At 37.0% G+C, this 14,301-nt stretch overlaps 1 protein-coding gene across 3 annotated transcripts in view; it reads right to left on the bottom strand.

The window, feature by feature from the left end:
- Nucleotides 1–1,434: 1,434 nt before the first annotated feature.
- The window catches only part of C4bpa (complement component 4 binding protein alpha), a 37,486-nt gene continuing 24,619 nt past the window's right edge, over nt 1,435–14,301 (bottom strand). For all 3 annotated transcript variants that reach the window (XM_074048450.1, XM_074048449.1, XM_020170234.2), the window contains 4 exons: nt 12,175–12,342; nt 3,851–4,015; nt 2,217–2,392; nt 1,435–1,851 (listed from right to left, as the gene is read on the bottom strand). In XM_074048450.1, coding sequence (XP_073904551.1) covers nt 1,678–1,851; nt 2,217–2,392; nt 3,851–4,015; nt 12,175–12,342 — 683 coding nt within the window. In that variant the 3' untranslated portion in view covers nt 1,435–1,677. The remainder of the gene's footprint in view (nt 1,852–2,216; nt 2,393–3,850; nt 4,016–12,174; nt 12,343–14,301) is intronic.

Here is a 14,301-nt window from a genome sequence, read left to right on the forward strand (position 1 = left end):
TGCAAGGGAAGATGGAAACTAGATCGCTCACTCTACGAAAGTGAAGGAAATCATGTCAGAGCAATGGAAGGAAGGCACAATGACCCAGAGATCTGACAAGAAATGACATTAATGAAGGGAGAGAATGGTTGACTAGATCAACATGTCAGTTAATGGGACCACACAGGAAAGGTGACTCTAGAGGAGGCCATCTGTCCACTGGTCCTATGCCCTTTGCCTACTTTGGAGGTCACTACAAGCAGCCTTATGGGTACTGGTGGCTGCACCATCTCTGCCTGGTGGGGATCCTTGCCCTTGGAGCCTGGTCCAAGCCCACAGTAGGGGGTCCCTTGTGCCTGAGAGTTGGTGTCGTTGGAGCAGATATTCAGCAGCAAGGGAAGGAAATTGGTATAAAATACTCCAAGTCCTCATCCTCAGGAGGGCAACTCAGTTCTAAAAGGCTGTCAGGATGAGCAAGTCCTTGTGAGCAACGGTAATAACCCCCTCCAAACAGTCCCTCTTTAGCTCACTTTATTTCATCTTACTACCCACTGGCTCACAGTGCTTTCCAGAACCACCTTTCAATGAAACTAGTTGTCCTTATGTCCTTATCTCAAGGGAAACCCAAAGATAAACATCCAACAACAAACAAAAAAACTCCAAGCAGCCTAATAGATAATGGCTTTTGTGGTGGTAGACAGATAGATACCTTCCGTGTTAGGTGGATTCTCTAGTGGTTCAAGCCCCTCTGTTACATATAAGGGTCAGTGAAACCTGCTCTACACCACAGCCTCCTCGCTGTATGTTGTGGAAATTAAATCAAAGGAGCCAGTGTTCCCCCATCCCCCCACCACAGACTTCTGTATAAAGGAAAAGAGACAGCAGGAGGCACTGAGATGAGAGAAAGAGACTTCAGAGGAAACAAGAATCTGAGAAAGTGACTCCTGAAAGGAATAAAACCTTCCAAAGTATCCAGAGATATAAGTGACACTGATAAGGGTTTTCTCCTTATGCATTCAAACCATTTTAATTTAATATAAAGGAAAATGGTGGCCAAATCATATGGAAGACTTGGAAATACACAGGTGGGTCACCTAGACTTCACATTCATCATTTCATTGGGGTCCCTTTTCTGGGACTGGAATTAGGAGGTTAGACACAAATGTAACATTCCTTCATGGAGGGAAACAGGTAAGATATAGCATGAGTGAAAGACACAATGTGCACAGGAGTTCAGGGGGTAGGGCTGGACTCCCTCCAATGGGGGACTGCACAGGGCTGATGGGTGACAAGTGCTAACATTTTGTTTGACCTCTGAGAATCTGGGTGATTTGCACAAGGGGAACTGCAGAGTAAAGGGACACTTTGGTGTGAACCAAAGTACATGTTTTCACAGCCTATTCAGTAAAGTAAATGTATTCACTTTAGAGAGGACTAAATGACCACAGAAACAGATTTTTGACATATAAATTTTTAATTGAAAAAATGTATACTTTGCATCCAGAAAAGCAAAAATATGAGCAATAAGATGATCAATAGCTTCACAATCTCAAAGCACTAAAGCTTAATCATCCTTTCTAGATTTTTATTATCATGAATATTGGTGTCAAAGTGAAAAAGAGGTGCTAAGCTGAAGTGATCTGTATGCATTGAATCCAGCAAACTAGCCTGATGCCTCTTTCTCCCTTCTGGGAAAAATCACAGTGATGACTTCAGGACTGATTGTCTTGCCTTGTCTCTCTCTAGTTCCAGTAGCTCGATCTCCAGAGACAGCTTATACACCTCCAGGGCCATTTTCACTGCGTCTGGGTCTGGGAGACACTGTGTGAGTTTCCTGCCTTTGAGCACTTGTTCACAGCCTTCAAGGACCTCCTGAAAGAGATGTGGGTGGAGGGTGTGATGGAGACTCTTCTGCTGCCCATCCAGAAGTTGAACAGCAATACAATTATGGTCTAGGAAGTCATTCTCCCAGGTAAATGGGACCCTGCTCTCAAAGGGGCTTAGTTTTTCCTATTCTTAACTGACAGAAGAAAAACTTGCCACTTCCAACTCACCAGAGTGCTTCAGAGAAGAAAAAGGGAGAGGGAGAAGGAAAAGGAGAGGGGGAGGAAGAAAGGGAAGAGAGAGAGAGAGAGAGAGAGAGAGAGAGAGAGAGAAGAGAAGAAAAAGAAAGAGAAGAGGGGGAACACCATTTTTAGGGTTTGACTGCATGAACTTGCTTAAGTTGTGCCACTTACCCATTCACATGTGGGCACCTGTGGATACCAGGTTGCGTTTTCTGAGCAAGCAATACTTTGGGGACCCACCATTAAAAAGCCAGAGTTACAACTGATGGTGACATTCTCAGATTCAGTATACTGTTCCTTATCCACAGACAGCTTTCCGTTTTCTATCTCTGGTTTCAGACACCGAGCTATAATGGGAACATATTTTTAGGTAATCTGTAAATCTAGACAAAAAAGGAGTCTAGGATAGTGAGAATAAACTATATTTAAGTGAGAATTCTTCTTCTAGTTTTCTTTCATTCTGATAACAATAATATTGGTTGACATTTTTATTGCTATTGAGAATGAGGACTGAGCATTTCATGTGACAATCTCTTTTTTTTTTACATATATAATATGCATATATAACATATATTACATACATTTTATTTTTTTTTTTTCATTTTTCTTTTATTATTCATATGTGCATACAAGGCTTGGGTCATTTCTCCCCCTTGCCCCCACCCCCTCCCTTACCACCCACTCCCCCCCTTCCTCTCCCCACCCCAATACCCAGCAGAAACTATTTTGCCCTTATTTCTAATTTTGTTGTAGAGAGAGTATAAGCAATAATAGGAAGGAACAAGGGTTTTTGCTGGTTGAGATAAGGATAGCTATACAGGGCATTGACTCATCATGTGACAATATCAATTAACTCTCAACGTCCTATGAAGTGAATTCTATTTATCCCATTTTATATAGGAGACAGTTTAGAGACATAGACGGTAAGAAACTTGCCCATGCTTATAACATACTTAAATAAAATGATAGGATTTCTTTGGGGCTGGGACTGGGGTTTGAACTCATGCTTGCAAAGCAAGTGCTGGACCACTTGAACTACACTCCCAGTCCATTTTGCTCTGGTTATTTTGGAGATGAGGTCTTGGGAATTATTTATTTGGGCTGACCTCAAATCTTGATCCTCCAAACGCAGCCTCCCAAGTGTCAGGATTATAGGTGTGAGCCACTGGATTTATTTTTTAAGGGATGAGAACCCAGATTCTCTGCTAGCAAATTAACACTAAGAGTCTAGGCATGAAGTTTTCTAACTTTATCTGTGTGGAATGGAGACAATGGTTCCAAATAAATCCCAAGTTATTGTTAATATGGTAATATTATTATTGTATACATGAAAAAATATATACCCAATCTTGACTACTCCTGTTCCCACAGTTAGTTGGCACTAGGAGTCTCCTCGACACACATTGTCCACATCACGATGGTGTCCAGGAGGAGGTTCTAACAGAAAGACTTGTCTCTATGGCATTCGGATTCAGCCCAGGAGAGCCTATGTTCATGCTAAAACAAGCTTCATTGAAGATGTTACACAGGCCCACAGTACAATCATAAACACTGATGTTTTTACGATAAAAGCTGCTTCAAGAAGGTTGAATTTGGTGACTAGGAAAAAGAAGTAGAGGGGGAGTAATGTTTGTGTTCTTTGTACTTCTTGTGTGAGGTACCAACTGCATATATTAATCATTGAAAATAAATAAAATAAAATCAGGTGTTTTTGTACTGCCACTAGCCAAGAAGAACTTTGCCCTTGATCCTCTCGTGACTGTTCTACCTACTTTGTCATGGGGCTGAGAAACGAAAGCAGTTACCTTTACACTGAGGGACTGCTGGTAACCAGCGTGAAAAATCACAGGAGAGTTTCTCTTCTCCAACCAGAGTGTATCCTTCATCGCATTCATATGTGGCCTCACTTCCAAAGAAATTTGAATTCAATTTATAACGTCCATGGGCAATTTTAGGAGGAAACTTGCAATCTTAATAATAAGACAAAAAAGCAAGAGAGTGTGATCCTGTAGAATGTGTGAAATAGTACATCCCAGAATTTGTGTGGTTTGGAGAAGTCTTTTCTGCTTATAAGATCATTTGGTTAAACCCTTGCACATAGCAGCCTTCCTTTAAGTTTCATGTTTAAGCACTAGAAAGGCACAATACACAAGCTGCTATAATTTGGATGTTCAAGTTCCAAAAGTGGCCCCAAAACTAAAGGCTTGGTTCCCTGGGGCAGCAATATTGGGAGTTGGTGAGACCTTTAAGAGGTGTAGCAATGTATGAGTTCTTAGACATTAGCATTGTACCCTTGAAGGGGCTCTCTCTCTCTCTCTCACTCTCTCTCTCTCTCTCTCTCTCTCTCTCTCCTCCCTGACTCATGATGGTATAAGCAATTTTGCTCTATTACACACTGCTGCCTAGGCACAGGTCCAAAGCAGCAGGATCAACAGGTCATGGCCTAAAACCTCCAAAACTATGAAACAAAATGACCTTTTTTTCTTTATAAATTAGTTGTCTCAAGTATTCATTAGAGTGACAGAAAGCTGACTAACACAAACCCCTCAAGTCTTCTTTCAGTTTATTGACAGTTCATTCAACTTTATATTGTTTGGGGACCATTTTTGCATAAAGACTGGATTTACTCCTAAGTCACATTCAAAATTGACACATAACCAATTCCATGTTAAATGCCAAGATATAGAAAGGACACCAAAATATTTTCCATGAAACTTTTGGATTGTTCAGTTAAAGAGAGAGAGGACAAATGATAGACAGTGAATAATATTGAAATACATTGCATCTATGTATGAAGATAGTAGAACAAAATGTACTGAGAACTGTTGAATAATAGGGGATCATGGTGATAAAGAGTAAGTAACAGGGGTTGATCTGATTAAAGTACTGTGTGTGTGTGTGTGTGTGTGTGTGTGTGTGTGTGTGTGTAATACCAAGGAGAAACCACTTTGAACAATCAATACACACTTAAAAAATGAAGGATAGGAAAGTAAAACAGGTCCTGTCCAGGGGTAGGTAAATGGAGCGGGTGAAGGAGGACAAATATGGTGGATGTACTTTACATGCATGTATCAAAACACAACAATTAAACCTGTTGAAATTGTTCTAAACTGTTCTAAGAAGGCAGGGAAAAGAAAGAGGGAGAATGATGGAGGGTTGAATCTAATTAAGAAACATTGCAAGCACATATGTAAATGTCACAATGAATCCCCCTTGTGCAACTAGTATATGCTAATGAAATGTAAAAAAAAAAAGAATTCTTATAAGAGGAACACCAGCATCAAACACCAGAGATAATTATAGGAAAGTCCATTAAAGTACAAGATTCACCAATAGCAATAAAAAGAAGTGCTTATATGTCATAGAAGCTAAGTGAATGCAACATTGTAATGCATTGCAAGGACACCCATGTTTATCATGGCATTATTCACAATAGCTAAGATATAGAATCAGCTTAGGTACCCACCAATGGATGAATGGATTGAAAAATTTGGTATATATACACTATGGAGTACTATTAAGACATAAACATTTCTGGGGTTTTATTTTTTACATTTTCGTTTTTTCTAACAGAGTGTGCTGGATGTCTCGACAATTTTGTTCACAGGACTGCAGAATCTGGAAAAGCTGTTGCTGCTATAGATGCATACATACTGCTATTATTGGTATTTTATATAAATATATATAAACATATAAATAATTTGAGTATTTGGAAACTTTAGCTGTGCTGTCAAGTTGGAAAAATTATCCCAGTTTGCCATGTTGAGTTGACATTGTACAGAAATTAATAGCCATATCTGTCTAGAAAGATTAGGATTAACTTTTCCCATTCATACAGGGGTAACACACTGAATTAAATATGTAGGGTCTTTATCTATGTGGGTTTGATTACAGAATCTAATAAAGTATTCTATAAATTAAAAAAAGACATAAACATAAATGGAATTATGTCATTTACAGGAAAATGGGTGGAACTAGAGATCATCATGTGAAACAAAATAAGCCAGACTGAAAAAGAAAAATATTGCATGTTTTCTCTCACATGCATAATCTGTATCTTTTTAAAAATGAAAAAATAATATGAGTGAAAAAGGGGGGTGTTGGAGGGGAACAAGGGGGAAGGGGAATAGCAAAAGGAGAGGACAACAGAAGGATAAATATGATCAAAGTACAGAGTATACATGTTTGAAATAAAATAATTAAAGATTGTATGGGAGGAGAGAAAAAGTGACCTTGGGGGCAAAAACTAAGGGTCTGTGGAGCAACGCCTCCCAATACAAAAAGAAGGGAAGCTTCTAAACTGAAAGCAGTCCTGCAGCAGAAAACTGACATTTGACCATCCCCACCCTCAACTCACACACAGCACCAACTGTACACTAGGAACTACCAGAAACTCCAGCTAGGTTTCTTCTCTCTGTATAGTACAACAGATAGAGTCAATTGCCCTGCACATGTGTGCCTGAATGTTTGCCTACTGAGCTATACTCCAAGTCTGGTCATAAGAAACTGCATGTCACACTGCCAGTACTCAGTCCTGCCTGAACATTGAGAATACTTTGACTAAATTGATACAGATGATTAAAACTTCCAACTACAACCTGGCCTCAGGTGCACAAGTTCTAATTCAGAAATATAAGAACTATAATGAAAGCAAAGCAACATGACTACTCCAAAAGTTAACAGCTCCAGAATATTATACTCCAATGATAGTGAAGTGAATCTCTGGCAAAGAATCCAAAAGAATACTTATAAGAATGATCAATGAAATTAAAGAGGTTATGAATAAACACCTGAGTGAATTCCAAGAGAATACAAATAAACAGGTGAGTGAAATAAGGGGACCAATGCAGGATATCAAAGAGGATTACAATAATAAAGATATAAAAATCCTGAAAAATTGAATTGAAATTTGGGGAATGAAAAGCTCAATAAGTCAAATAAAAAACTCAGTTAAAAGCTTTGCCAACTGACTGGATTAAACAGAAGACATAATATCAGAGCATGAGATGAGGTAGATGAATTACAACATTCAGACAATGATAAGGAAAAATAATACAAAAATACAAACAGAACACCATTCAGAGACCAAACCTGTGTGTCATGGGCATAGAAGAGGAAGAAGTGCAAGTTAAAGGCATATAAAACTTTGAAAAAAAATAGTAGAAAATTTACCTAATCTTGAAAAAGAGATGGTCATACAGCCATCTTCTATCTATAAGAGGCCATTAGAACACTAGAGAAGACCAGAAAAAGATCCTCTCCACATCATATGATAGATAAAATATTGAGTACACAGAGTAAGGAACGAATATTAAAAGGTATAAGAGAGAAACACCAAGTCACATACAAAGGTTAACCCAACAGAATAAAAACAGATTTCTCAATAGAAACTCTAAAAGCGGGGAATGCATGTAATGATGTATTTCAGGCCCTGAAAGAAATAATTGTCAGCCTAGTTTTCTGTATCAAGAAAAACTATTTTTCATAATTGAAGGAGTAATAAAAAAAATCCTCTGTATAAACAAAAACTAAAGGAATTCATGACCACTAATCCAGAACTGCAGAAGATACTTAAAGGAATCCTACACACAGAAAAGGAAGATAAACACAACCATGAAAAAACTGAAAAGAATAAATCTCATTTGATGAATAGATAAAGAAATGAGGATTAGGAAAGACTCAAACATTACAAAAACAACAGATGCAACTGACAAGAAGCACACTTTGTAGAGAATGGGAGCATCACAGTTTGAAGCTAACCTAGGGAAAACGTTAGGGAGACCCCCATCTCAACAAATAAGATAGGCATGCTGGTACATGGTTATAATCTCAGGTATGTAGGAGGCCATAGGTAGGAAAATCATGGTCCAAGTCCAGACCTAGGCAAAAATATAACACCTTATCCAAAAAATAACTAAAGGAAAAAAGGGCTGGAGGCATGGCTCAAGTGGTAGAAGACCTGCACAGTAAGCATGAGGCCCTGTCTTCAAAACCCAGTACTGCCAGAAAGAGAGAGAGAGAGAGAGAGACAAAAGGAAGGAAGGGAAGGGAAGGGAAGAGAAGAAAGGAAAGGAAAGGAAGGAAGGAAAGAAGGAAGGAAGGAAGGAAGGAAGGAAAAAAGAAATGTACCTTACTGGCAAAGAAAAATATGCTTAAAGTAAAAGATGGAGAAGATATTGCATACAAATGGAGCTCAAAAGCAAGCAGGAATAGCTATACTAATATCTGACAAAGTAGACTGTAAACCAATACTAGTCAGAAGAGACAAAGAAGTTCATTTCATATTGATAAAGGAAACAACTCATCAAGAGGATATAACAATGGCAAACACATAAGCACCAAGCATTAGTGCACCCAATTCCACAAAACAAACATGACTGGACATAAAAACACAAACCCCAACAAATAATAGTGGATGACCTTAATACCCTACTCTCACCAACAGGTAGGTCATCTACACACACAAAAAAAAAATCAACAAAGAAACTTTAGTTAAATCATTCCATGAATCAAATGGACTTAACAGACATCTACAGAATATTCTACCCAACAACTTCAGAATGCACATTATTCTCAGCAGTCCAAAGAAATTTCTCCAAAGTAGACCACATTTTAGGTTGTAAAGCAATTCTTAACAAAGACAGAAAAACTGAAATAACTTCCAGTAATTTATCAGACCACAATGGAATATAACTAGAAATCAATGGCAAGAGAAACCACACAAAATACTCAAGCACATGCAAATTGGACAACATATACTTTTCAATGGTGACTTGATCATCAGAGAAATTGGGGGGTTATTAGAAAATTCTTAGAATCAAATGAAAATGAAAACACAACTTATCAAAACCTTTGGGACACAGCAAAGGCAGTACTATGATCTCCCACATTAAAAAATCAGAGTGTTCACAAATAAACTAATGATGCACCACAAGTTCTTAGAAAAACAAAAACAAGCTAAACCCAAAAGCAGTAGATGGAAAGAAATAATAACGATCAGGGCAGAAATTAGTGAAATGGTGATGAAAAGAAAGACACACAAAGAGTCAATGAAACAAAGAGTTGGTTCATTGAAAAGATAAGCAACATTAGCAAGCCCTTAGCTAAAATAACAAAAAAAAAAGGGAGAAGACATGAATTAATAAAATTACAGATGAAAAGGGATATCTTGGGCAGGGAGAGTAGCTCAAGCAGTAAGAGTGCCTGCCTAGTAAGTGTGAAGCCCTGAGTTCAAATCCCAATAGTGCCAAAAAAAAGAAAAGGAGTATTCTAATAAATATCAATGAAATTCAGAGAATTATTAGGGTATATTTTTGCAAACTTTTGTTCCAGTAAATTGGAAAATCTAGAAGCAATGGATTTCTATATACAATTTACCAAAATTAAACCAAGAGGAAATAAGCAACTTAAACAGAGATCTGTAACAAACAACAAGGTTGAAGCAGAATTAAAGTGTCTCCCAACAAAGAAAAGTCTAGGACCAGACAGATTCATTGCTGAATTCTACCACACCTTGAAGAAGAAATAACATCAATGCTCCTCAAACTATTTCATAAAATAGAAAAGGAGCACTTCCAAATTCATTCTATGAAACCATTATTACCCTGCTACAAAATTGGATAAGGACACAATAATAACAAAAAGAAAATTATAGATCAATTCCCTTGATTAATATGGACACAAAAGTTCTTAATAAAATACTTGAAAACTAAATTTAAAAATACACTAAAAAGATCATACACCATGATCAAGTTGGCTTACTTGACTCTTACTCAATATAGCACAGGAATTCAAGCCAGAGCAACAAAGTAGGAGAAAGAAATAAAGGGGATTCAATTAAGGAAAGAAGAAGTAAAATTATCACTATATACAGATGATATGATCCTATACTTAAAATTCTCTAAAGACTCCACCAAAAAACTCTTAGGTCTGATAAGCACTTTTGGCAAAGTAGAAGGTTACAAAATCAACATACAAAAATCAGTAGCTTTTCTATATGTGAATAGGCCAAGAAAGAAATCAGGAAAAGAATCCATTCTCAATAGCCTCAAAAAATACCTTGGAATAAACTTAACTAAGGAGGTGAAAGACCTCCAAAATGAAAACTATTAAACATTGAAGAAAGAAACTGAATAAGACACAAGAAGATGAAAAGACCTATGTTCAAGGATCAGCAGGATTCATATTGTGAAAATGGCTGTGTTACCGAAAGCAATCTACAGAATCAATGCAATTCCCACCAAAATTCCAATGGTGTTCTTCACAGAAAAAGAAAAAAAATCAATCCTAAAATTCATATGGAAGCATAAAATACTCTGTGTAGCCAAAGCAATCCTGAGCAAAAAGAGTAATGTTGGAGACATTGCAATACATGACCCCGAATTATACTCAGAACCATAGGAACAAAAAAGAGCACCATACTGGTACAAAACAGACATGTAGATAAATGGAACAGAATAGAAGACCTAGAAATAATCCCGTAGAGCTACAGCCATCTGTTTCTGACCATTTCCAAAACATGTTGGAGAAAAGACAGCCTCTTTAACAAATGCTATTGGAAAAACTGGATATCCACATGTAGAAGACTGAAACTAGACACCTATTTCTCACCTTGTACAAAAAAATCAATTCAAAATGGATCAAAGACCTTGATGTAAACACTAAAGCTACTAGAAGAGAAATAGAGGAAACACTTGAAGATATAAGCATAGGCCATGACTTTCTGAATAAGAACTCCAATAGCTCAGGAAGTAGAAATAAAAAATGGCGAATGAGATTGCACCAAATTAAAAAGCTTCTGCACATCAGATGAAACAATTACCAGATTGAAAAGACAGCCTCAGAATGACAGAAGATTTTTACTACCTATTCAACAAATAAGGGATTAATATCCCAATATAAAAAGAGCTCAAAAAATTGAACATCAAAAGAAAAAAGTCACCCATTAATAAATGGACTACCGAACAAACAGTTCTCAAAAGTACAAATGGCCAATGAATACATGAAGAAGTGTTCAACATCCTCAGTCATAAAGGAAATGCAAATCAAAACTACATTGAGAGTCCATCTCACCCCAGTCAGAATGGCTATCATCAAGAAAACAACAAATGCGGAAGAGCATGTGGGGAAAACAAATCTTCACACAGTGTTTGTGGAATGTAAATTAGTGCAGCCACTTTGGAAATCTATACAGAGATTCCTCAGAAAAACTAAAAATAGAACTACCACATGATCCTGCTTTTCCACTCCAAGCATATATCCTAAGGAAAATAAGTCAGCATACAGTAGGGACACCATGTTTATTGCAGCACTATTCACAATATTCAAGCTATGTAAGTAGCCTAGGTGTCCATCGACTCATGAATGGATAAAGAAAATGTGGCAGATATACACAAAGGAATGTTATTCAATCATAAAGAAGAATGCAATTATGTCATTTGCAGAAAATGCATGGAACTGGAGACCATCATATTAAACATACTAAGCCAGACTGAGAAAGACAAATAACACATGTGTAATTTAGACCTTTAAAAATGGAAAACATGTCATTAGTGCAAAAAGGGATGTGTTGGAAGGAGAGTGAACAGGATGGGGAGGACAAAAGGAGCAAGTGATGGGGGATGAATATGATTGAAGTACATTATGTGCATGGATAAAAACAGAATATAATGAAACCCACTAAAATGATATACAGGGTGAGAATAAGAAGGAGTGATCAAGGGGGTGGAATGATCAAAGTACATTACATGTATGGATGGAAATATCATAATGAAACCTCTTTATATGATTAATATATACTAAAAAAAATGTGACCTATTCACGTTGATTCAGAAAATAAGAGGAAACCTCAAGGAGAGGGAAGAAGCAAATCATGGGGGAGAAAGAGAAAGTTGGGTATATTTTAAGAATCATGCAGAGTATGTAAATTCCTTCACCTAATTTTAAGCCTCTCTTGGTGTGCATGCTTGTGTGTGTGTGTGTGTGTGTGTTTTGAAATAAAGCCTTCTATGTAGCCCAGGCTAGCCCTGGCCTTGAACTCTTGATCCTCCTGCCTCAGCAGCTTCTCTTAATAATCTCCATCACATTGATATAAAGAACCCCCCCCAATACCAGTTCTAAAAGTTCTTACTGTGATCACATGATGGCTTTCGTGGTTGCCATGTGCCATCTGATTTGCATACAGCTGAAAACATCTTGTTGTCATGACACATATATGATACTACATCACCATAGAAATAAGTTTCTTTAGGTTGAATGATTACAACATTTTCAAACTCTGGTCTTGGACAATATACCTCTAAAAAGTAAAAAATGAGGATAATGATTAGTAAACAAAATAAATAGGTTTTTATGATGAACAATCTCATTTCCACATTTGGGAGACCTCCCTACTGAAGAGAAACTGGGGAAACCGAAGAGGAGTGCTGGGGGGCTGTGCGCCCCACTCTGATTGCTAAAGAGCGCTAGTCCAGTCATTTCCCTCCAGCTAAGCATTTTCACTAGGAGCATCCAAATGAGAAGTCATAACAAAACTGTGTGAAAAATGTAAATTTTCAAAATTAACCCTACTTGGGGCTCCTACACCAGAGCCAATTATCTTGGTGAGAAGAGTAGAAAAGGGGATCGACTCCTGTTTCATTCCACAACCTCAAGTCCCATTGTCAGCAAGATGCCTTATAGGTTGCATATAGCACTGGAACTTTGCTAGAGTGATGGCTATCCTGTCAGGGTCTTCTGGACTCATTCTCCATGTCTGTACCTAACAGAGCCTCAGTACAACTGTTTTAGAAGAATGGCTATTACCCTGGAACTACCATTGCACATTAAGACATAGCTGCACTCTCTAGTAGATAGGAACTGACCCCACAATAAACTTTGATAATAAACAAAAAATTATTCAAGAACAGTGACAAATAACCTCTATGTACTTATGACTTCATTAGGTTGCCTTAAGATTAAACTCTACTAATTTATACTTCTCTACTTACAAGGAAGATGAAAGTTATCAACAGTTTCTATCCACATGACAGCTAATGCATAGATTAGAATAATTATAATTAGAATAATTAGAAATTATTGCTTATGGTCAAGATTTTTCTTTTTGATTCAAAATTTAAGAGAAATGTCTGTTCATTTTTAAAACAATAAGGGCTGATATAGGGATATAATTTTTCATTCATTAGTAGAAATATCTTAAGCTGGAACTTATGTTGCCTGGTGTAAAGTATTAGAACAGAAAAAAAATAAATTATTCTCCAACAAGGAACTTAACCATCATTAAAGGGACTCTTGTAGGCACACTCAAATACTTTCAGTGCTCATCTGTTTATGAAATATAATAAAATAACCCAACATTTATGTGGTTTGATATGATTATTATTATAATCATATAATGCCTTACAATATAAAACACTATTAAATATGTATGTCATAAAGTAAATTCCTACTTAATCATATTTTAAAATGTGAATAAATACTATTTCACTTCTGCTTTTTAAATGGTTAAAATATCCTTTATTAAGTGATTAAATCAATGACTTGTGAGCAAAATAAATATGATTAAAAAGTAGGCTTTTAGTCATCTTCAAGCCATACTTTGTTATGTAAGTGATGACAATGAGTTTTGTTGAATATATTTTAATTGAATTCCTTTATTAAAAACCTTTTATTCCACTTCCCCAAAATGACTCTAAAACTGCAGCTAAACTTCGTTAATTTTTAACATGAAATAAATAGTCTTTTGATAGGTTGATCTAAACTACCAATTTTCATTATTTGTGTGCATTTCATACATTTTTCAAATTCTAATCTGTACTATGCAATTCCCTGTACTTTTGGTTGCAATGTATTCACCTCTACAATGGCAAGCTTCTGGTATGTGGGTAGAAGGAAGCATTTTCTCTCTTTCTTGCTAATTTCATGGAGGCACATGAAATAGCAACCATCTGCCCTGAGATCCCCACAAGTAGACACTGGGTGCTCTCTGACCAGTAAATAGGAAACCTCCTTTCTAGGCTCCTGAGGTAAGAAAACTGGGTCAAGAGTTAGAATCTGTCTTCTAGAAGCAGTTGAGACCCAACTCTGTCAGCCTGCTCTCTCCTGGCTCAGAAGGCATGAAGCACTAGTCAGATTGCAATCAGTTGAATTCATGACTTATATGGATTTCCTTCTGCCCAACACCCTAAAGTTTACACTGGGAAGGAACAGGCTGTGAAGGAAGTCTGACTCTAACAATATTATACTGCTTTCTCCATTC

This window comes from Castor canadensis, chromosome 11 (genome assembly GCF_047511655.1).
Source record: "Castor canadensis chromosome 11, mCasCan1.hap1v2, whole genome shotgun sequence".
NCBI classification, from domain to species: domain Eukaryota; kingdom Metazoa; phylum Chordata; class Mammalia; order Rodentia; family Castoridae; genus Castor; species Castor canadensis.